Source organism: Thunnus albacares, chromosome 5 (genome assembly GCF_914725855.1).
Source record: "Thunnus albacares chromosome 5, fThuAlb1.1, whole genome shotgun sequence".
Classification (NCBI taxonomy): domain Eukaryota; kingdom Metazoa; phylum Chordata; class Actinopteri; order Scombriformes; family Scombridae; genus Thunnus; species Thunnus albacares.
In genome coordinates this window covers 3,550,800-3,574,565 of record NC_058110.1, presented here as the reverse complement: position 1 = coordinate 3,574,565, position 23,766 = coordinate 3,550,800, and the positions used below count along the sequence as shown (strand labels likewise).

General features: G+C 41.1%; 1 protein-coding gene across 5 annotated transcripts in view; it reads right to left on the bottom strand.

Annotated features, from left to right (window-relative positions):
* Positions 1 to 4,680: 4,680 nt before the first annotated feature.
* atp2b3b (ATPase plasma membrane Ca2+ transporting 3b) overlaps positions 4,681 to 23,766 on the bottom strand; it is a 57,183-nt gene continuing 38,097 nt past the window's right edge. For 2 of the 5 annotated variants that reach the window (XM_044351805.1, XM_044351806.1), the window contains 6 exons: positions 20,453 to 20,666; positions 19,545 to 19,756; positions 14,701 to 14,808; positions 14,225 to 14,407; positions 12,981 to 13,140; positions 5,871 to 6,002 (listed from right to left, as the gene is read on the bottom strand). In XM_044351805.1, the coding sequence (XP_044207740.1) occupies positions 5,977 to 6,002; positions 12,981 to 13,140; positions 14,225 to 14,407; positions 14,701 to 14,808; positions 19,545 to 19,756; positions 20,453 to 20,666 (903 nt within the window). In that variant the 3' untranslated portion in view covers positions 5,871 to 5,976. Of the gene's footprint in view, positions 6,003 to 12,980; positions 13,141 to 14,224; positions 14,408 to 14,700; positions 14,809 to 19,544; positions 19,757 to 20,452; positions 20,667 to 23,766 lie in introns of all 5 variants that reach the window. The other 3 variants (XM_044351802.1, XM_044351803.1, XM_044351804.1) reach the window with 2 other exon arrangements.

The following is a 23,766-nucleotide window of genomic DNA, read 5'->3' as shown; positions in this document are numbered from 1 at the left end:
TCCATTTCATTTAGGTTTACCAGTTAGACATAGCAGTGGGAGTGGAGTGTAGAAGATAGAAATATTAAATGATTTCTTAATTTTTTTCTGACATCATTTTTTTTGGGGGGGGGGGGGCATTTAAAAAGCAAAGGGTAAATATACTCCATTACAACTAAAAGTTCTTCATTCAAAATCCTGCATAAGTATTATCAACAAATGTACTAGTAATTAAAGAAAAATGCCCCCTGGCTGTGACAGATATGTCAAATTATACAGTATATCACATTCTACAATTGTTAACACTAATACATCAACGTGTAAGCAGCATGTTATTGTTGCAGGCGGTCATGGTGGCACTAGTTTTAATGTACTGTTAGGTAGTTTTGTCCAGGTTCCCGATCTAGGAGTTGGTCCCTCTAAAGGGTCACCAGATAAATCTGAGGGGTTGTCAGATGATTAATGGGAGGCAGAAGTAGAAAATAAAAGTTCTGCAACACAAATTTGTTTTCTATTCTACATGTTCTCTAATCTTTTCATATACAGGACAATTTGACATCTTTGGGTCTTTGATTTTTGAGAGAAAACTGAATAGTAGGTTCTCATTTAATGTATTTCTTGTATATATCATACATGTTACAAATAGTGTTAAGTTCAGTTTAGTGTCAGTTTGTGTGCTGTGTCTATTCAGAACTTAGTTCTTTGATGTATAAAATAAGACATTGAGTGATTAAGCAATTTTCCACTATAGATTCAAATGAAACCATCTGGGAAGTTTAGAGGGGAAATCTCTACACAACTTAAAGACATCTGAAATCTGCTTTTTAACGTTAGGAACCTCTGGTTTTGTCTTTAACCATGCTACATATTTTACAAGTTTATCATAGGTTTTTGTTTTAAGTAACCAGGAACTGTAGCTGACAGGTAAATACGTTAAAAGAACAAAAAATGTTGTGGAGTAGAAGTATAAAGTAGCAGAAATACGAGTACCTCAAAATTGTAGTTAACTACAGTATTTGAGTAACTGCAGTTATTTCAGCACTGATATCTAGACTACTTAGACTACCAAAACGCCTGCCTGTGCATACATTTGTCAAAACACACAGATCCTTAAATACTAACAAGAAAAAATGAGATGAAGTAACCATATACAGATGTCACATGGATATAGTATTACATGCCAAAATCTAAATCAAACACCTAAATGAAATCCAGCCATATTGGATGTTATTAATTATACCTGTGTTTCACAAATCATAATGTCTGTTGTGAAAAGGGCCTATTGGAGAAAGGTTTTTGGCCCTGCACCTTCACCATAGCAGCTTTGTTGGTTTGGGCCCCTTTGTGATTTTCATTAGATTTGTCATTGTCAGACTTAATATGTTCTGGTTAAATGAATATTGCAGTCAGCTGTTCGGCACTTTGTTGAAAATAAATGCTGCACCTCTGTAAAAACATGAAGTACAGTACAGTCTTGCATCGGTGTGAACAAACAACACAGGACCACACAGACTTTGTCAAAGTTATTATTGTAGAATACTTTGATGTATTTTTTCTTTCATACAGACAAAAGGTGTTGGACTTAATTCCCATTAAATTCTCTTAGATTTCCATACAGATTTAGTCTACAGTATACAGGTGTGTTCTTTCTCATATATATTTATTCGCTTAAATAACAGGCAGGTAACTCTTTAATATATTCAATAGTCTTTATGTTTAGTTGTTTTTTTTTTGTTGTTTTTTTCTTTTTTTGGTCTTTTCATTTCAGCACAGTTAAGGCTGCATTTTCTGTCTGCAGAACAGCACTGCATTGTGCAAGGGGGACCATTCCGCACACAGTATTTACAACAGTATGTATAATGAATAATGTAAAACCTTCAGTTTTCTTCCCATCGTAACATGGCAGTAAATACTTGTAGCAGATCTAAAAGAGCAGCCTAAACAATGCACACCGTGGTGGCATTGCACTTCTGCAGTCTCTAGCTCTGCGTCACCCTCCAGTTCTCCATCATCCCTGGGTCCCCACTTTGTCCAGTCCTTTAGATCATAATGAGGTACATTTGTATCTCCTGTTCCCTATTTACAGAGTGGTGTCTCTGGTCTTAAGAGACTATAAGCATCTCTACACCTCTGCACGCTTCAGGGGCTGTTCAATGGACAGAAAACACAGCCCTCAGAATATGCTCAGGAGAATATGCATCTGTCCTTTTTCCATCAGTGGGAGCACCGGTGGAGAAAAACCAACAATAATCATAATAATAATATACAAGCGCTTCCGTTTTGTTGTTCCTCTTTTTACAAAAAGCAAAAGGATTAAAAGAAAGAAACATAAAAAAAAAAAAAAAGTGTAACAGGAACATAGTACCTGTAAATCAAAGATGCACATGTGCACGTTTGGGGCAATCTGTACAGTAGTGGTGCAGTTGTACAATTTATAATTTTGATAAATATAATATATTCTTTTTCACATTGTGTTTGCCTTCTGTGAAACTATCTCACAACATCATGATGTAACGTGGCTGGACAGATGGACAGAAATGGCTGGAACTGGACAGTCAAATTTACACCACTGTAGATTAATCCGCCTGTTCGGTGTATGTGTGTGTGTGTGTGTGTGTGTGTGTGTGTGTGTGTGTGTGTGTGTGTGTGTGTGTGTTTTGTATACCGCAGAAAGCACTGATAGAGCTGTGCTAACAGGTACTGAAATAGATTAAGTTAGACTTTAATAGGATAGGTGTGTGTGTGTGTGTGAGAGAGAGAGAGAGAGAGGAAGAGAGAGAGAGAGGAAGAGAGCAGATGTGGAGAGATCCTAGCACACAGTAGTGACAGTAGCCTAAATGATTTACCAACACATAAAGAGTGACATTAATGATACCAAATGCATGCTTCAAAAACAGACAGACCAATACAATGTCACCACCCGCCTGCAGACGGGGGTCAGGTTCGGGTGGTGACGATGATGATGAGCATTCAAGAAGACAGAGTTCTGTACAGGTAAGGTTATTCCCAGAGAGCCCTGCACACATCCTGAAACAGAACTAGCAGGACAGACACGTTCTCTCGCTGTGTTTGCATGTGTGTGATTATCCCTGTTACACTGTATTTCTGATCTGGGTACACGTGTTGACATGGCAGTCTGTTGCATATTGTCTGCCCTTGTCTTTCTCTGGTGGTGGGACCAGTTGATAACTCAGGGAAGTCAACAGGAGACAACTGAGGGAAGGGGGAAGGAGGTTGGTGGTGGTGGTGGTGTGTGTGTGTATGTGTGTGTGTGTGTGTGTGTGTGGGTGAGGGTGAGGGTGTTCCAGGTTTGCACTGAATTGCAGTTGCACTTCCAGGGCAACAAGAAGTCAGCGGTTCACCCACACCTAGTGCAACATGGGATACAGGAGGGCACTCTCACACCCTGTTTGGAATGTATGTTCCATGGAATGTTAAGATGGAAGTCAGTGAGCTGATGGAATGTGATGTCACAAGCATGGCACCCATCATCACATGGATGGTTACTGAAATGTTTTCTGTGATTTGTTTTTTTTTTTTATCTTTCTTTTTGTTGTTGTTTGGGTGTGCTCATGCAGTTTGTTATGCATTATTACCTTCAACGTATGTCTTAAAGGAAAAGTTAAGCATTTTGAGAAATACGCTTCTTTGCTTTCTTGGCAAGGGTTAGAGGAGAAGATCGACACCGTTCACCACTCATCTTCTCACGTAACTCTCGGCTGTTCTTTTATCTTTAAGCTCCTGATCAACTATCTAACTGTCATCATGATGGTGAGGAATGCACGGTATTTGACACGACGACAAACGAGCTCTCGTTGGTTTTACCTGATAGATCTCAGCAGCCGAAACTGAACACCGACGTTAGACACGGGCCTGATTGACTCAAGTGGTTGGCTGCTTTTCAACATTAAACAGTTTTTTTTATACCTTCTCTGAAAAATGACTCGACCCAACACCAAATGAAACAACGTTATCTGTCCGTAATACTCACAGAGAGGGCGCTGGTACACGATGGAGATGACATTGATGGCACGTGGGCAGGAGTGGGTTTGAAGTGAGTGCATGTTAGTCTTAAAGGGCCATCGCCTGTGCATTGTGTGTTTGATGGCATTTAAAGGGTTAATGCTTCACACGCCCACCAACGAAAGACCAGAAGGGACGAGATGAGACGAAGTGAGACGAAGCGAAGGAATCGAACGAACCGAGGAGCGGCGAGAAAGATGATGGAGGGAGGAACGGAAATGAGGTGACTGGAAGAGGACGTCACCCATGGGCTCGCCCCGAGTGAAGTCCGTAAATATTACACGTATGTACTCATCAGTTCGACATGGCAGGAGGCTGTAAATGTTAGCGCTGTATGGGGTAAATGTACTGTATGTATACACGTATACACTAAAATCAATGTGAGATCCCACACACTATCATCTCACAGCATGGTGGACAGTATTACAGATTACAGGTCATGTGGACTTATGGGGTGGCATTATATATGTGTATATATATATGTATATATACATACATATATATATATATCCCCTTCCTTTAGGTGTTTTTTTGCAGCCATTCTATTAACTATTAGGTTCAAATGAACAGTAAATTTTCAATTTCTGTTTTGTTATGTTTTTGTTTTTTTCAGAAGAGACAAGACAATACACAACACACACTGAAAGAGAGAGAGAGGAATGAAAGATGAGAAAATCATATTTTAAAAAAAAAAAAGTAAAAATTTCACAAGCTGAGAGAAAGAGAGATAAATAAATAAAGCAATGTAAAAAGAAAGAAATGAATGAGCACCATTATGTTAAGAAAGAAACGAATCAGAGGATGGAAATGACAGAAGTCTAGTTAAAGCTTTAACAAAGTGTTACTTATATCGCAAACAAAGTAGTGGTTTGGAAGTGGCTGCAGATTACAGCCAGGTCGATGATGACTGGTGACTGTGGTGTCATGTCAGGAAGGAAGGTGACAACAACATTAAGGATGAACAGAAACAGAGTGAGTCAGCCCCCATAGCCACATGGCCCTGTTCTGCTGAACCTTTGTTCTGTGTATTTTTTTTTTTTTTTTTGATGTCTATCCTCCTCCGTCCCCCGACCCACCGTCACTCAGGACAACGTGACAGAGAGCAGAACTGTGAGTGCGTGAAACGAGTGTGCGTGAGGTCGAGGTGGGGTGGGAGGGTTTGAGAGAGACCGGCGGTGGGTTTGAGAGGGTGGAGGTGGGGTTATAGGGAGTTGGTGGAGGTCAGACTGAGAGGGCTGGAGCAAGAGGGGCAAAGGGCGGGAAAGTCGCAATGTTCCCAGGGAGTTGCGAGCAGAAGTCTCCGGTCATTGTCCACTCCCTCCTGCACCTCCCTTGTCCTTTGCCCCCTCCTGTTAGCTTGTCGTAAGGGAGATCAGATGGAAATGTCATGTGTGTGTCCTCAGCCCTCTCTTCTGCCCCCCCTTCCTCCCCTCCCCAAGAACTCTGTTCCCTTCCCCCCCCTCTTAAACCCTAGTTCAGCTCAGTTATAAGGAGGTTTCCACGCAGTAGAGGTGGGCCAGGTGAGGGGCGAATGGCTTCAACAGCCTGTCTCTGCCATTATGGTTGTGGTGGTGTTGGCGGTGGTGATGGGGGCTCTGGATGACGGGGGTAACTGCGTTGGTGCTGCGTTTGTTGCCTCGGGTGACCGTTGAACTGATGCTGCTGCTGCTGCTGCTGCTGCTGCTGTTGTTGTTGTTGTTTCGGTTGCACGGGGTCACCGGGAGGCTGTACTGGCGATAGGGGCGGGTGGGGTGGGTGCGGGCCGGGGGCTGGGGCTGGGTGGGAGGGGGCGGAGGTTTGCGGAGGGCCGGGTGCAGGTGCTGGTATCTGCTGAGCTCTGATTCATCGTCCACGTCGGTGTCGTCGATCAGTGGGATATTGTGGATGAGGTCATTGATGAGGAACTCTGGATGGGCCATGAAGTTGTGGATGGAGTTGCGGGATTCCGGTTTCTCCCGGCCCTCGTACAGCGAACTACGGAATGCTTTCACCACTCGCATCTGACCAAAGGAAGAAAGATGAGGGAGAGACCACAAGAAAGAGAGAGGAGAAAGTCAGAATAAAAAATGAAAATACAGACGATGGAAGCCCAGAGACAGACAGACTTGTGTCCTCGAGCAGACAGACAGACACTCAGGGCCAGGTGGCTGCAGTCAGGTTTTATAGGTCACTTTGAACGGTCACATTGGTATTTCTGTTCATTTTCTACCAACTTATCTTTGCTGCAGCTCTGGAAGCTGAAAATCATTTTATTGGCTGGATTCAACCAAATAGGCCAAGGCTCAACAGTCTTTTGAGGCAAAACTTACAGGAATAGTTCAATATTTAAGGGAATTCTTGCTGAGAGTTAGACAGGAAGATCAACACAACCTGTATTTGTCCCTTCAATATGAAGCTTAGCTTAGCATAAAGGCTTGAAATAGGAAACAGCTAGCCTGGTAACAAAGTAACAAAATACACCTGCTAACACCTTTAAAGCTCAGTAATTAACACATTATATCTTTTGTGTTTCATCCAAACAAAAACCAAAGCGTAAAAATGTTTTACGGAGGGTTATGTGCCAGACTATTCTTGGCCAGGAGTAGCAACTTCTTGAAGTCTTGTCGTCACCATGAGGTTGCCAAGCAACCAGCAGAAACTCCAAAGATATAACATGTCAATTAGTGATCTTTAGAGGTGCTAGGCAGATTTTGCTGTCTTCAGACAGAGGCGGGCTAGCTGTTTTCTCATGTTTCCAATAGTTATGCTAAGCAGCTACTGGCTGTAGCTTCATATTTACCGTACAGACATGAGAGTGGTATCCATCTTCACATCTCACTCTTAGCAAGAAAACACAAATAAGTGTATTTTCCCAAATGTCAAGCTATTCCTTTAAAATAACTGATGATTAGGTGATAAAAGCACAAATGGGACCTATCAGTTTTACCTGTTTGTCATGTGAGACAGTTCATAAATGTTTAGGAAAGAACAACTGTGGACAAGGTTTGAGCTAAATTCATTCTGGTCATAGATAAATTAAAAAAACATACCAGGTCATAATAAGTAAATTTAAATCATAAATCATAGAACGTATGACTTCATTCAGAGAAGACAGCTTCTTGGTATGACTAAATTTAAAGGTAAATGTATCCTCAACCTCACCTTGTCACCGCAAAGTTTCAATATTTAGATGCTCATGTCATCAAGTCATTATGGCCCAGTAAATGATTCCTTTTAAAATATCAAGGTCATTTCAAAGATTTTATAATCAGCTTTGGTAATACAAACATCTTGACTAATTCAGTATCAAGAAAGCGTCCACCTGACCCTGTGCATCTCCAAAAGACAAACATGAAAAAAAGTGTTTCAAAATGAGTTTGGCTAAGGACATGTTTCTGTCAGTTCTCACACACCAATCAGACCTCACAAAATGAGAGCATTCAGTAGCCACCATCACAAAGACCACAGAAGCTGCAGACACTTCACATCATACACATGTGGCATGTCTGAATATGTGTGTGTGTGTGTGTGTGTGTGCGTGTCAGGGGGGGTAAGACAGCATGTGTGGGGGGGAAACACTCGCACTTTAGCTCAAAGCATGCACACACACACACAGATGAGGATGGTTGTTAGGCACAGATGGAGAAGAAGCAGGAATAGTGAGTGTGTTAGTTTAATGTACAATAAAATAAGAAATTGGCAAGAACCTATAGCAGTGACCACACACACACACACACACACACACACACACACACACACACACACACACACACACACACACACACACACACAAAAGCATACATGCAGCAGCAGTTGTAACCGAGTGAACCAACAATTGAGTTGTTTCCACATGATGTGGCTTGGTGGGGTGGTTGCCATCTGCATGCATCAGGAAGTTGTCAGTCATGGTTGCTGTTTGTTTAAGAGAGCTGGCTCATACACGCAAACATATCCACAGCCAGACAGTGAGTCAGCCGCTCAGCATCTCTGTGCACACACACACACACACACTCACACATGCACATGTGCAAAATGTACTGCGACCATGCAGCAGTGAGACAGAGGAGAGCGGAGTGATTGAAATAATGATGATGCTGATGATGAAGTTGCTGCAGAATATAAAAAAAAATAAGTCTCACAAAAACAGAAAGGTGACATCACAGAGAATCAGCAGGTTAGAACAGCATGTGATTGGTTACATCACTAGAAACAGAAGGTGTTTGGTTCAATGTCACACATAGAGGCAGCCAGGTCATGCTGAATCAAATCACTGTCACTTATGCTCTCTTTCTGTCTCTCTCTCTGACACACACACACACACATACACACACACACGAGAGTGAGGTCTATGAGTGTACTTCAAGGTGCATTATGCAGTGTATGGTATGCATGCGTAAACACATTCCTTTTGACATGGCAGTTGGTCCATGCACCCTTCTCCCACAAGCCCAAACAGAGGAAAAGAAGCAGCATGAGCTCAAAAGAAACAAGAGACAGTTCAATGCAAATATACTGACAGGCACAGGCAGGCAGAGCCCTACATAGAGACAGTTTGGCCTACAGAGAAGAAGCTTTATGTCAACTGCAACACCAACTGAAATCCAAACTTATGAGAAGTGGATGGTCAGGCAGCTGAATGGTGGTCAGTGCTGCAGTTGGCCAAACTAAGAGGAGTCTCTATATGTGACTCTAGCATCTATGATAGACAGACAGACAGACAGACAAACATACAGACAGACAGACGGTCAAGCAGTAGGTTCAGTGCTTATCTGTTTTTCCAAAGAGCCTGTCAGACAGTAGAAAAGCACCTCATGCAGACTGAGAAGGTTTCAGAATGTTTTTCTCACTTTTGTCAGCGCTCGGTTTGTTTTCATTTTGTCTCCATGGACAGAGTAAACTTTCGAGTATATAACTCCCACACTGTGACCAGAGAGGCCTGGAGGTAAGGGCACTGCTGTGTTACTTATTTCCTCTCATCCACTTTTTCTTTCTCTCCCTCTCTCCCTGTTGGCTCTTTCAGCAGTGCTTGATGGAAAAACGATGATGGTTAAAGTATGAGGAGGAAATAGGCGCTGGAAGGTAAGGGCTGCTGTGTGCAAAAAACAACTGCTGATGAGAAGAAACTGCAACATAAATACAGGGAGAAGCTGTGAGGTAGATGACTGGTTAATGGCTCCCGTTTCCCCACTGTGTGGTCCAACTCTGAGTAGCACCCCGCCCTTTGATAAGTGATGACTGAGCTCTAATCCATAGCAACACCTCAGCAATCCTTCCTCAATTCAATGCATATTCTCTTCATGCTTCCTGCTCGCGATGCGTTTAAGGAGCAAAAACTGAGGGTGGACTGTGAAATCTTATTTTTGAATATGGAAGAACATCAGCAAAGAACTGAGGAACTGAGGATGGATTTGAGATCTGACCAAAGTAAACTCTAATATCCATCTTTCTGAACTTTACCATAATTGTAGGTAGATGAAACTAGCCCAGTCTGAAATGAAAACAAACTAGATCCATAGATCGATTCAAATGATCCAGAGGGATCGCTATGGTCCGGCACAGCTCAGGTGGATGAAAGCATGAAACACAAATCATTTTCTTATATCATTTGTTAAATATTTTAGATGTTTCTTTCAGATACGCCTGGGCTTTTTTCTTACCCTGTGATGATAGATTTGGCAATAAAAGTCGGCAAGGTGATGGTGTCGACGTCAGAAGTTACGCAAATCATACTGCAATGGGGCACGTTGCCAAGTCTGAGGGCTGGGTCTGCTTTGCAAAGAGCTCTGGGTAGTGGAGTAAAGTAATGACCCTGAAGCTAACTGAGGACGAGCAGCAGCAGTGGAGGCAGAGAGCTCAGTTTGTCTTCCTAACACATATAGTAGGAAATCATTTGTAGTGCGTGTTTGTTGCTTGGGGATTGGTACATAAGACCATATCACCAGAGTTTAGGCAATCATAAAAAAAAGCACTTAAAGGTTAAAGCTGGTGATATTCTATATTTGTGATATTGTCAACAAATTCCATAAAGTGTTAGTCCATCTCTCAATTTTTTCTTACTTCCCTACCCTGTGTGTGGCGCTCCAAAGCCCATCGGTTCCTACTTGAGAATATAAATCTTTAAAAATGCATCATAAATGTGCAGTTTAATTTTTAAAAATCTCAGTAAACGTTGCTCAAACAGTAGGAAATAGTGCATCAGTTAGGGGTTATTTTCAGCAGATGAAACGTTTGGATGGACTGTAATGCAATTTGGTACAGACATTAACGTTCTCCTCCTAATATAACAATAACTGTGGTGTTTCCCTGACTTTTCATCTTTTTATTTCTCTAATGTAACCAAGTACCTGTAAAACTAACCATGTTCCCATCAGCCTCAGTTGCCCTTTGTTTTTATTGTGAATTAGCAAGTTTTAGTATGCTAACACTCTAAACCATGCTAAATATTAGCATGTTAGCCTGCTAATGTAGCTCAAAGTACTGCTGAGCCTTCGTAGAGCCTCACAGAGATGCTGGCATGGTTGTAGTCTTTTAGTCTTGTTAATAGTTTTTGGACAACAGTGGAGCTCTATCAAGCTTTGGATACACATACAATATTTGTTAGTGGTCAGTTGTTATTGTCTTTTCATGGGATTTGTTGACAATAAGAAAAGACTTATCCTTTAAGTATAATCAATATATTTTTCTGTGGCTGGAAATGTATTGGACCTGAATTATGTTTCTTTTTGACCCCCACCCTAAAAGCTAAAGCAAACGTGAGGGATTTTATTTTCCTCCATACAACATGAAGTGATTCAGAGGTGACCCCCGGGTCACATTAAACTCAACATTAATGCTTGCTCCTTCACTTTGCCTCCTCATACTATTTGTTTGTCCAAATCCATTTGGTTTCTCATCGGGAACCGCGAGAGGATGAAAAAATGTTTATGTCATATGACCACTGAGTAACAGATTTGGACACAACAAGCTCTTCAAATTGAGGAGAAAGAATTGAAAAAGCAAGCGATGGGATCTGAACATCCCTCTATCCACACCTTCATGTTACCAGTTCTTCTCTATTAGCCAGACAATGTTGCACATATGTCAAAGCTCAGAGTCCTCTGTGTAATTACATATTACATTCATGCTGTAAAATGATAGAGAGAAGGATGTTTTTCCAAAGTACTTAAGCTCAGGTAAATCCTAGTGTCTGTACAGCATGATCACAGCCGACAATGAGGTGTCAGCAGACTGGAGCCTCTCTGAATCTACACCTACAGGTGATGGAGCAACGTGGGGAGGGAGGCAGTGTGGAATGGGAGGAGGGGATGGACAAAAGAGAGCAAGGAAGGTAAGGAGAAGCAACTGAGAAGACTGATGAAGACAATCAAATGAGGAGACAGCACAACCACACGCATGCATGCACGCATACAAGCACACACACACACGCACACACACACACGCACACTCCAGCACTTTTACACACTTACACACTGACAGAGGAACACACAGAAGTCACACTACGGCTCTTGGATATGTCAGCAAGTGCACACGTAAAACACACTTGCAAACACAGACACGCACAGAACTGACATACAGAGAAATCAAGAGAAAACATGAGGGATGGATGCTATTCTAGTAAGGAGATGGCACGATGACAAAAAGGGATGAGGTAAAGGACAAAAGTAAGATACAAAAAAATAGAAACAGAGGAAAAAAAAAATGAAGAGAAACCTACCAAAGAAATCTTATCAATATGCTACACAAGAGCCTGTATTTAGATCTGGTAAAATCTAAATACCTCTACAAAAGAACAACTCCACTTATGAAGAACAAGTAGAACACATTTTGCAGATTATTTCTGTTGACTTGGAGCAAACAGGTAACCTGTAATACCTCATAAATATAGAAGGAAGAGGAGAGAATTGTGATGAAGAGAGAGACAGATAGAGGGAGAGGGAGAGAGAGAGAGAGGGGGGGGGGGGGGGGGGGACAGACCGGACACAGAGAGAAATCAGGACTTTTTGGAGACTTCAGCCAAACTTGTGACGTCCGCGCTGGAAATACTGTTACGGAAATAACCAGTTGACAACAATTGCTGAACCAAAAAAAAAAAGTAAGAGGAGGCAGAAGAAGAAAAAAAAAAGCAAGAGTGATAGAGAAAGAGGGAACTTTTTTTTTTTTTACTGAAGGCTTGGAAACAGCAGTGTTTGATGGAGCTTTTATACTCGAAGGTTTACAGTTTAGAGAATTGCAAAAAGCCATATGAAAGCCATTTGGTAATGAGTATGAATTCTATGGCAGTGAAACCTGATTGTAGCATTTGCTATAATAGGAGTCACAGAACTGTTACAGTGATACTATATCCTTTTGTGTTTTTAGAGAAAAAAATGACAGCACTCCTTTACATTAGTTTACAGCTGGGGTCAACCACAGCAACCACGCTTGACCTCATTCACAAACAGGAAATAACACATGGCGCAGGAGGAGCTGCCGTTTGCTCTCTGAACTTGAGGGTGCATCCTCACCTTTGTCGGAGTATGCCAAACTGTTTTCACAGCTTTAATTTTCCTCTTTTCTCTCTATGAAACATGAGTCACTTTCTTTCTTTATAAAGAATCTGCTTCTGTCAGGACGCCTCAGACAGAGAGAGAACAGCGAGCCGCCTCCCGCACCCCAACAACACTGAACAACAAAACGGACTCTGGACTGGGACCGGATCTGGATTTGGACCAGACCGGACCATGATTGCACAGCTGGTCAGGACTGGGTGCTGTTTGAAAAGGGGGGAATAAGAAAAAAAGAATAGAGGAGACATTGCAAACACATGAGCAGCGAGCGAGCCGGAAGGGGGACACAATCATAGAGAGTAAAATACTGCAGTCCACGTGCCGTGCAGCAGAGTGTGTGTGTGTGTGTGTGTTTGTGTCTCTGAATGAGTGTGAAAGAGAGAAAGTGACTGCGAGTGTGTGTACAGTTTGTGTGTGTGTGTGTATGTGTGTACATGCGTTCGGCGGACTCACTCCCAGGGGCTGGGCTGGTATTGGCTGTTGCGGTGGAGAGAGCTACATGAGAGGGGGTAGAGATAGTGTTTACGTCGTGTAGCTGACTGAGCACAGAGGAGCGCCGTCTCACCGCTCCCTGAAACGAACCGCTTCGCTTGAACGTGCTCACTACCTCCATCTGCAGGACAGAGACAAAACAGCAGCACTCAGTGAGGGCAGGAAAGGCCGATCTTAGTGTGTCTGTGTGAGTGTGTGTGTGTTGTAGTCCCTTTAAAACATTTCCTGTCACAGTAGAAATGACAGCCTTTTAATGCTGCATGTGTATGTATGGGGTTATGCGTGTGTGCTTGCATGTGTTGCCTAGACACTCAGACCGAACCCTCTACATGAAAAACTGACCGCTTTACGACAGGCACTTCAGCTGAGAGTCTGCCTCTCTAACGCTGCTGGGAGGCTGTAAGCAGACCGTTGTTCACGTTGATGCCGTTTTGCTGTCTTAACATCCGATTTCACCCAATAGCAGCACGAGAATCAATCAATTAAATTCATCACACAAGTCAACAATAGCCTGTCTACTTAGCTTTAACACACATCCACAGACACACACACCCAGTCACAGCGTTTAGGTTTCTCTCTTAAAATACCGCTTCCGAGTTAGAGAAAACCATTTTCATGACATTCGAGCAGAACAGAAAACTCAGCTGTGTTGGAGAGAAAAAAAAACTTGAATCATTATGTTTGGCCCGAGTGAGAAGAACAAGACAGAGAGCGAGAGAGAGACTGACTTTTGAAGAGTGAGAGCAAATGAGACACAGTGTTTTCACTTATCTAAAACTGTACATCTGTCAAGGAAGAGTCAAACAATAATTAAAAAAAACAATCTTCAGTGATCAACTAAATCACAATAATGCAGTAGATTGTTTAGTGGAACACTTTCTTTCTTTCCAAAAGTCTCTTCTGTTAGTGTGTAAAGGTCATGATACTGGCAGTTTATTTAGGCATCATTTCATCATAAGCACTAAAACAAAAGTGCAACACTTAAAAATCTTATTTGTGATTTAAAATATTGTCTTTGCTTTTAATTTATCCTTGTTTAACATCATTACCCATCTAACTGTAAGAGGCCTTAAACAAACTGCTTGTGTATCATGACCGAGAGAAGCTTCTGGTTGAGGTGCTGTGGTGTCTGGATACCTTTGCACATGTTGTCCTATGAAAAAGTTTAGGTTATGGTTTGTTTTGGAGGCCTGGTCAAATGGTACCTGGGTCTGGATGCGGTTGAGGCCTCTGAACCAGAGGATCTGTCCACGACGCAGCTCTCTCTCCGCGCAGTCGATCTCCTCCTCATCCTCTGCCAGCTCCTCTCCTTCCTCCTCCCCCGGCTCCAGGCCCAGACCCGCCTCCTTCAGGCATGGCAGCCGCTCCGTCGGTACCGTGGCGATCACCTGGAAACCAGGTTTGTTACAATGTCATTTGACCAAAAGTGATGCTAGTGAGGTGTTTTACTGAGTAGCTGGGAGCTTTTCCTACCTGTACTCATACACACATAGTGGATCAGATAATACCTGGTTATTTCAACTGTCACTTTCAGCACAAGCAGAACAGAATGGAGTGTTATTTAATGTCAGTGTGATAACGTTTCCTTAGCCTCACCTCAGGGGAAACTCTAGGTAAACCAGGCCTGCCAGCCTACACTTGCTCAGTGCGGTCTGACTCAGCAGGCTGATGATCTGCTTACCTGCCCCCAGAGCAGCTCTCCAACTCCCACGAACAGACACCAGAGCCACTGCTCCATGTTGAGAGGGGCACAGCTGAAGGGCTTCCCTCCCCACTGCACAATCACGATCTGAAGCAGAAACACAGAGAAGCACGTCATTATTGTCACACATACAAGCACGATGTCGAGGGACAAACCAGCGCTGAACCACCTATCTCTGCTACAGAAATCACACACTGTACTGTAAAAAAACAACAGAAGAAGAACACCAGGATGCGTCAACAGTCAACATCTGTACTGTGTAGTCTTTCATGATTGATGAGGAACTGTTATAACACAGGCAGTATTACAGTATATTTACAGTATATTTTATTTTATATTTATATTTTTAAGTGATCATCTCTTCAGGTGCAGTGACTTAACGTGTAAATTAGCAAGTTTTAGAAGGACTGCTTGGCAGATTTTTTTTACTTCCAGTCTTTATGCCCATGAGCACATCTGTTCTATATCCTCTGTCTGCCATTCACAGATCTCTTATCTACACGAGACTCAGATCACTCACAGGTCTAACAGAGGTCAAACTGTTTAAAATGCAACACTGATGCACACATTGAATATAAACCAGCGCATTACTGCTTTTTAGACATCTGGATAGGTGCTTTTCAGTATGACAGGTGGAGTGGAGGATGACCAGTTGTCTTTTAAAAGTTGGGTCTGTTGATGATTTGTCACTAAACTGTCGCTGTGAATCGACCAGAGAGGTGCTGTGAGGGACTTTTAGAAAAAACACCTATTTCAGTTAATCCCCCATTTTATTCATGGTCACTTTTGTTTGGAGTGAACCCTTTTATTTAAAAGCTTAGCATTTATAATTCAAGAAATAAAAGTGTGCCAACATTGTTTTGAAGCTATTTATTCATTCATTCACTCAATTTGTTTGAGCTGTTAAGAAACTTAAACTAGAAAATGCAATTTCTGTAGAAATTGCGTGTGATTGCTGAAAGCGAATTTAGATTGCATAACTGGAAGCTGAAGAGTATTGAAAAATCTACCAAGATTAAAATCAGCAATGGGTGGAATTGAACATACACCCTCATGTTTGTAAGACAAACATGCTATGGACTGAACTAACATGTCACACAGCAATACCTGGCCAGATTTTGGTGTTTAGTCTGTCAACTGCATGAAATTGACAAAAAAGCAGCTCAGCTCATTAAGCAGATTGACATCACCTGGACTCCTTCATCTTTCTACTCTACTGAGTTCTGCCCTAATCGGGGCTCGAACTCACAACCTTTGGATCTAAAAGGAGTTAAGAAGTGACATGAACTTAAACCACTGGACTACTCAGACAGGATCTGTAGAATTGGAAAAGATGTATTTAACAAGAATAGCAATCCACATTTTAGGTAGTAATGTTAAAGTAAGCTAAAGAGGAATTGACTTACGGTACATGATAGAGATGTAAAGCAACTTTGTAAATGAGAGCAATATTATGAGTAGCACTGCAGAGAGCGGGTATAAAACACACAACCTTGTCATCTAAGGTGAAGCTGATTAGAGAACAGTGTTCTAGACCACTGAGCCAACAGACATTCACAAAAATGAGAGGAAAAAATCTCCATTTTGATGAGGAAAATGTATTTGTCTCAAACTAGAGCTTGAACTTTGTACATCATTGGTGAAAGCAAGAGTAGTTTAACATGAGAATGAATTATGTGTGTAAAAAGTGTTTGAAGGAAGAGAGAATCTGTAAGTTTAAGAAACCGGAGTGAGAGGAGACACACATCCTGCAGACTGTATTGTAGTCAATGAGAACATGACACTCTATCAATTAAGGTTCTGATCTCAAAAACTATAAGTCCTATGTGAAATGTATTTACATTTTGAGAGAGAGGAGGCTTGTGGCAACATACTGAGGCAAGATATATGCTTGAGGAGTTAAAATTGTGGGAGTGACAGCAGTTTAGAAAAACATCTCTGGTCTAAAAATATCTGTGCTCTCCACTGTGCCTGATCACATGACACACTGGTGAGACCTGAAAAAGTCTGCCAAACCCCTGACTTTGGGCTTAAATTGCTGAAAAACTACAACAGATATCACTAAACAATCTGAAAATTCAAAAGTTTTGTGAACATTTTAAAGTTTGAATGGCGTCTGTAGGATAAGGGACATCCGAGCAGTTGAGTGTCAAAGTGACGAAAGTTCCAACTCGGTTGGGTGGTTCGTCCCATAGACTGCCATTATAAATTTTAATGTTTTAAAAAATTATATAAAATCGCTGAAACATGTTACATTTCAGAAAAATACAAGCACACATCTGCTGAATGAGCTGCACAGATTGACGTTAGAATGGTTTTTTATAGCACAAAGTATGCAGCAGTTGAAACGCAGCAAAAAACGTATGGAAGACGGAATAAGAATAAAGAGTGAGAAGAACAATGTGTAGCCCAAAGCATGACCTTCTGCTGTGTTTAAATGTATACAATGGAAACTGCTTATAGTGATCATGGTTACAGTGATCAGCTGCTTATTTGGATCAAAAAGCTTCATTCCTATACAACATTTATGCTGTTCAAATAATCCGCCTACAGTTTGGGTCTGTTTATACACAACAACATTTGGTTTGAAAAGCATTTTAAACTATGGTAGTTCTATTTTTTGTACTTTACTCCCATGATAAGCGGCTGTGGCACCATTATTGCCCACCTGAGGCTGCTGCTGCGTGCACCCTGAAATCATAACGGGAGAAAGAAAGTAATTTTCTCTCAATGACAAACGTATTTTCCTCGAAGCTTATGACAATAAAAGGGGGGAAAGAAATCTAAGGAAAGGATCAACACTCTCTTTGCCAGTTCTGCCACCGGGGAAAAGAAGGAACTTGTCATCGGCACAAGTCAGAACCAACTGGAACTTCTTGCATATACTGTATGTAATGTATTTGTGCATATACTGTATATACATGTATATATACTGTATATATATATTTCTTGGGGGTTTTATGTTGTTATGAGTTCTATCTACATCCCACCCCGCCCTGGCATTCAGAGCTGGGAACATATGACCTCAACCACATTAATCATCCCAACCATCATCATCTCAACATAATAACACTGAGTAAAAATGACACATTGAGTGAATTTCTACAACCAGTGCATGTTCGTGATGGTTCCATCATGGGCTTGTTTCCATTCTGGGTCATTAAACTGCTGCTGCAGATCTGCACGCCTCAGTGGATGTAGCGACAGCCTTTTAAACAGCAACATGATCATTTACACCAGGAACAAGGCTTATCAGAGTGACAACATCATCTTGACACCAAATTGCACCATCATAAATCTCACTGAGTGTAAGATACATACAGTAATATCTTTCTACAGAGAGGAGGGATCTATATTTCTTATCTCACTCAGAGTACCAACGAGCACTGAAGAGCTTTGGAAAACATCTCTCTTATTCTCTGTCAATCTCTCACTCTGTCTTTGTTTGTACTCACAGTTGCCTGTTCAGTGCATTTCTCCTGTATTCAGCGTGAGTAAATTCAACAAACAGTCCGCCTGTGGTTCGGACTCTTTATAGAACAGAATATCAGGTTACAGCATGAAAGACAATTAACAAGATGTCAAGGCCTGAGAATGATCACATACATGTTCTGTATGTTTACAGCCTTTCCGGGATTACAATGTGATCCTGAGTAAGGAAAGTGAGGAAGACAGCACAGGCAGATCAGTGCTGCATATACAATACAATACACCCCGACAACCACAATCACCTGGTCACAATTAATTATCTCCTTTCTATGTCTTCTCCAGCTTCCCTTTTCTCCTCTGATCTCTACAACTTCGCAACCTCACTTTGACTTTCAACATTTTTTTTTTGCATTTCTTAGCTCCGTTGGGCATTAACAAAAACAACCCCACATTTTTATTCAACTGACATCACATCACAGTTTTTTCAATTATGAGCCAAACAGCTTGATAGAAACAGTAAAAGTACACTTTTAACATTAAAATAAAACATTTAACATATAATCTACACATGAAACATCCTTTAAAAGATGAATAAATGAAATTTAAAAAATAAAAATAAAATAAATATTGCAGTTCAATTTTTGTAGAACCATATCAGACTTGTTCATCTATGTTTTGGTGCAACAGCACCGCTTTTCAGTTGACGGATCCTCTTATTTCTGATATTCTACAAAGCAATTGTATTGTACTTCTTATACATTTCAATCTGCACACAAATTTTGGGCTGAAGTTGCACTGTAATGATCAGAGTTACGTAGTCAATGTTCACAAATGTTGCTTTGTTGAATCATTGTTATCAGCATCAGCAATATCACATTGGATTTCAAAATATGTGTATTTATTTCAACAAATATAACACATAAACAGAAAAAAGAAAGTGTGAGCCATATTATGGCAATCTCAACTGATTGGTGGAGCATGTTTTAAAAAATATTTTTACATTATTACAAACAAATATTATTATTTTGAAAATATTTCACAGTATGCACTGACATCATTCTGCCCAGGAAGCCCTCTGAAAATAAACTACACACACAAAAATGGATATTGTCTTTGAAAACTCACCATAAACATGAACCAAATCACAAGAGCAATTTTTGCACAGGAAAAAGTGTGGTCTTGGTAACTGCAGTGCATCCTGGGAATCTTTTTGGGCCTAATATACTTCAACCACAGATGGCTCAATCAAAACTAATCTTCAACAAGATGTCACAACTAAGGTGGCGCCTGCAACATCCTCAGTTCAATTTCTCCCTGTATTCCCTGCCTCTATCTTTACTATTGCTATCACGCTAATAAAGAAATCTAAAGAAACATGAAAGCGTTAACCTTACCTGCACGGCGAAGGTCCCCAGAACGATGGAGCAGAAGATGGGGTTGGCAAATATGCCATCAAAGACGTTTCTCTCTCCGTGGATCTTGCGAGCGTTGATCTCGTTGAAAAGCTGCATGAGGACGAAGGTGTTGAAGATGATAGTGTAGTGCTCAGATGGAGGGGAGTGGAGTGGAGCGTTGCGGCCACTGTCAATGTTAAACATGCGCTCACCTGGAGGCACGAAACAGGTGAGGGAGAGAGGGTTGAAGAAGAAGAGGAGATTGAGAGGTGTGAAAAAAGTTAGAATTACCTGCTGTGTTGTGTAGAGGAAAAAAATAAAAATAATCATTTAGTGTATAACCTTTGCATTTAAGCGTGATTCTCTGTGTTTTACAGTTTTGTGGAAAGCAGGACTGGCTGCCTTTCTGCTGAACTTTGCTAGAACCCCTGATACTGTAAATGGACTGTCTTTCTTAATACAGTGCCTGATCTGTGTGCTACATTTATGCTTAATAATGTAAGGTTGAGACATAGCCCAGCTTGCTCATTAACCCTTTCATGTTAATCTGAGCCTTCATTAGGGAAATGCCTTAATTTAATCAGTGATGTGTTTTCCCCTCATTGAATGTAACTATTGACTATTTGTTCTTATGCATATAAAAACTCTGATGAAGATGCACTTAGCATTGATTCCTCGGTGGTCGCTGACTGTCACTTTGTGGGTTTCGGTCCTTTTGTGCAAAAGCTTAATAAATATAAAAGACAAATTTCTCTGTGTTGGTCTCGTTTATTCGGTCAACTTCCACCACATGTTGTTGACTAGGATGTGTGTTTGATCTGCTCCAGGACAAATAAACTTCTGAACACAATAGCTGCTCAGGTGTTTGTGTATTTGTTTGTGTCTTGTGTGAGTGTGTGTGCGTGCACCTATGAACAGCAGAGTGAAGATGATGACCAGCTGGTACACTCCGTGGCCTAGGATGTTCTTCATCATGGTGAGGGAGATGAGCGGGTTGTTCCGGCCATATGGTTTCCGTAGCAACAGAGCCTCAGTGGGGGGCTCAGTGGCCAGGGCCAGAGAAGCAAATGTGTCCATGATCAGATTCACCCACAGCATCTGCACGGCCTTCAGTGGAGAGTCCTGCCGAGAGATTAGCAGAGATTTTCCTGTATCACCAACCAAGTTCATCTGAGTCTGGGGTCACTAACCCCGGCATTGATGATTGTGAAAAAAGGCTGCTTTTCTCCCTTTTCACAAGGCCCTGTTTTTCCAACATGAACAGTTTTTTGTGTTAAATCATTAATTTCAGTTCGATGTATTGTTTCATGTTAATCTATCAGTCAGGCTTGTTACATTTTTGTGGTTTTATTTCTTCTATTTATTTCCCACAGATACTTCTACACAATATGTGCGAAGGCCCTACTGTATCTGAAGGAATTATTATTGTTATTATTATTATTATTATTATTATTATTATTATTATTATTATTATTATTATTATCATTAGGGGCCAAGCACCAAAGTATGAAGGCCCTTTTGTTCCTGAAGGAATTTTTATTAGGCCCGAGCACCAACAGTGCGAAGGCCCTATTGTTCCTGAAGGGATTGTTATTATTAGGGCTTGAGCACCAAGCGGTGCGAAGGCCCTATTAGATCTGAAGGAATTCTTCTTCTTCTTCCAAAACAAACGCATTTTTGAGGGCCTAAACTTGCATGAAAAGTTGTTAAACTTTGCACGTACATCAGCAGTGGTGAAAAATTTGATATTGTATAGGTCCCAAACATAGGTGTGGCAAAATGGCTCAACAGTGCCCCTCCTAAATTAAACTTCGATGTTTCGCCATGAACAAACAAAGTGTTGTAACTTAACTCTGCATGATCAGATCTTTTCCAGATTTCCCATGCTTGATAAAGGTCCTGGTCTGAAGGAAAGTACAGACTCATTTTGAGTCATAGTCATACCACCTACTGGCAACAGGAAGTTTTAAGCGCCACTCTTTTGCTAACTACTCCTAGCAGGTTAGCCAGAAACACATAAAATTTGGTCAGTCAAGGTGTAAGACCTTGATGACAATAGAAGCTTTTGAGTTTTCATCAAAAGCCGCTGCCACGGCAACACATTGTTCACCACAAAATACAAAGCTGTTTTTAAGGGGCTAGACATTCTTGAAAACTCACAAAACTTTGCACACACGACAGGTCTTAAAGTCTGTAATACTGTAGAGGTGGCAGGCATAGGTGTGGCAGAATGGCTCTACAGCGCCCCCTATAATATTTCAACCGAGCAGCCCCTGCGCCAGGTTAAACCTACATGTATGAAAATCAGTACACACGTGTATCATGCCAGGGCGCACAAAAAAGTCTCTTGGACCCATAGCTTAAACCCAACAGGAAGTCGGCCATTTTGAATGTAGTGCTCAATTTTGGCGATTTTGTATGCCTTGTATTTTAACAACCTCCTCCTATAGAATTTATCATAACGACTTCAAAATCAGTGTGTGTCATCTAGACTAGTTTGTGATCAAAACTTATCAAAATCTTGAGTTTTCGCTGAATGTCCTTGCCATGGCAATGCAACAAACTTTGATGTTTTGCCATGAAGCAGGAGGTTGCTGTAGCTTGAATGCACGTTGTCCAACCTGCACCAAATTTCTCATCAAGAATCCTGTCCTGAACACATCTACATGTCAATATTGAGTCATAGTCATAGCGCCACCTACTGACAACTGGAAGTTACAGTCTCTGTATTTTCATGAGCTCTGCCCAGGACCTTGACCAGATCCATGTCAAATTTGGTCAGAAAAGCCATAAGACCTTGGTGATGCTATATTGTGAATCTTGTGAGTTTTCATGGAACGCAGATACCTTGATGACGTGGCGAATTTTGATGTGTCAACATGAAAATACAAACTGTTGTAACTTGACTCCACATCGTTAGATCTTCCCCAAAGTCCAGCTTGATAAGACTCCCGGTCTGACGACATGTACAGGCCAATATTAAATCATAATCACAGCGCCACCCACTGGAAACAGGAAGTCACAAGCACCCTTCATTTACTAACTACTCCTATCAGCTTAACCAGATCCACCTAAAATTTGGGCAGCTAAGTTGTAAGACTCAATGCTGAAGCATTTGAGTTTTCAGCAAAAGCTGTTGCCATGGCGATGCATTGTTCGCCATGAAATAGGAAGCTGTTTTCAAGGGCCTAGGGATGCTTGAAAACTCATAAAACTTGGCAAGAGGAAGTCAGTCTTATTTGACAAACATCCAATTTACATGAAATTTACATGATGTGGTCTACACATGATATACGGCAACATGAGGTATTATTAGTGGGTGTTGTCTGGTACCACATAGTGGACACAGGAAGGTATATTTATCTCATACATTAATATTCATGAAAATGTATATCCATGTCATTTGCCCACTGGTAAATGTATTGGTGCATTAATATTACACTTATGCAGTATTGCCTACGGGCAACAGGAAGTGAAGCCTAAATGACACATAATTCATCAAATGTATACACAATTTCCAGTATGTCATCTGCCAGCGCCACATACTGCACACAGAATATAATATTTTACCCATTCACACAATGTCCGATAATCCTGATTCAGAGCTGTGTCAGCAGTCCTCCAGTAGCGGTGTGAGGGCCCGTTCATCAATGTTTGCAGATTTAATTTCAATTGTATCTTTTATTTCCATTATAAAGAATCATTTAAAAAAAGAAAATTTGGCTCCGGTAAAAAGTGACTGCATTTTTAAAATGTATATTTATTTATTATTTTAACTTTTTTTGGCTAGAAAGAAGATGCAGTTCATTTATGGGTTTTGATCTGGAAGCCAGACCAGAGACTTGCAGGTTCGTTCTGCTGGGTTAGTTGCCATGGTAACAGAGCTCGATTTGACCCTATCTTTGTAGGATCAAAAAGTCAGGATAAACCTCAATAATAACAATCATTCTAATACATACTGTATGCACATACATGTGCAAGTAGATATTGTTTGCATATCATGCACAGGTGAACATAAATGTTTCTGTGTTTCTGTGTGAGTCAGTGTCTCTCTGCTTACATCATGAGTAAATGTTGTATTGTATTTATTGGGACAATGTACAGTTTTAAACATAAATGTTAACATTTGATATACTGCACCAGAGTTAGCTTTAAAGCTAATTTTCATCTGCAGTCCCTTACAAATAAAACATATAACAGCACAATAATAAACAGTACAAAG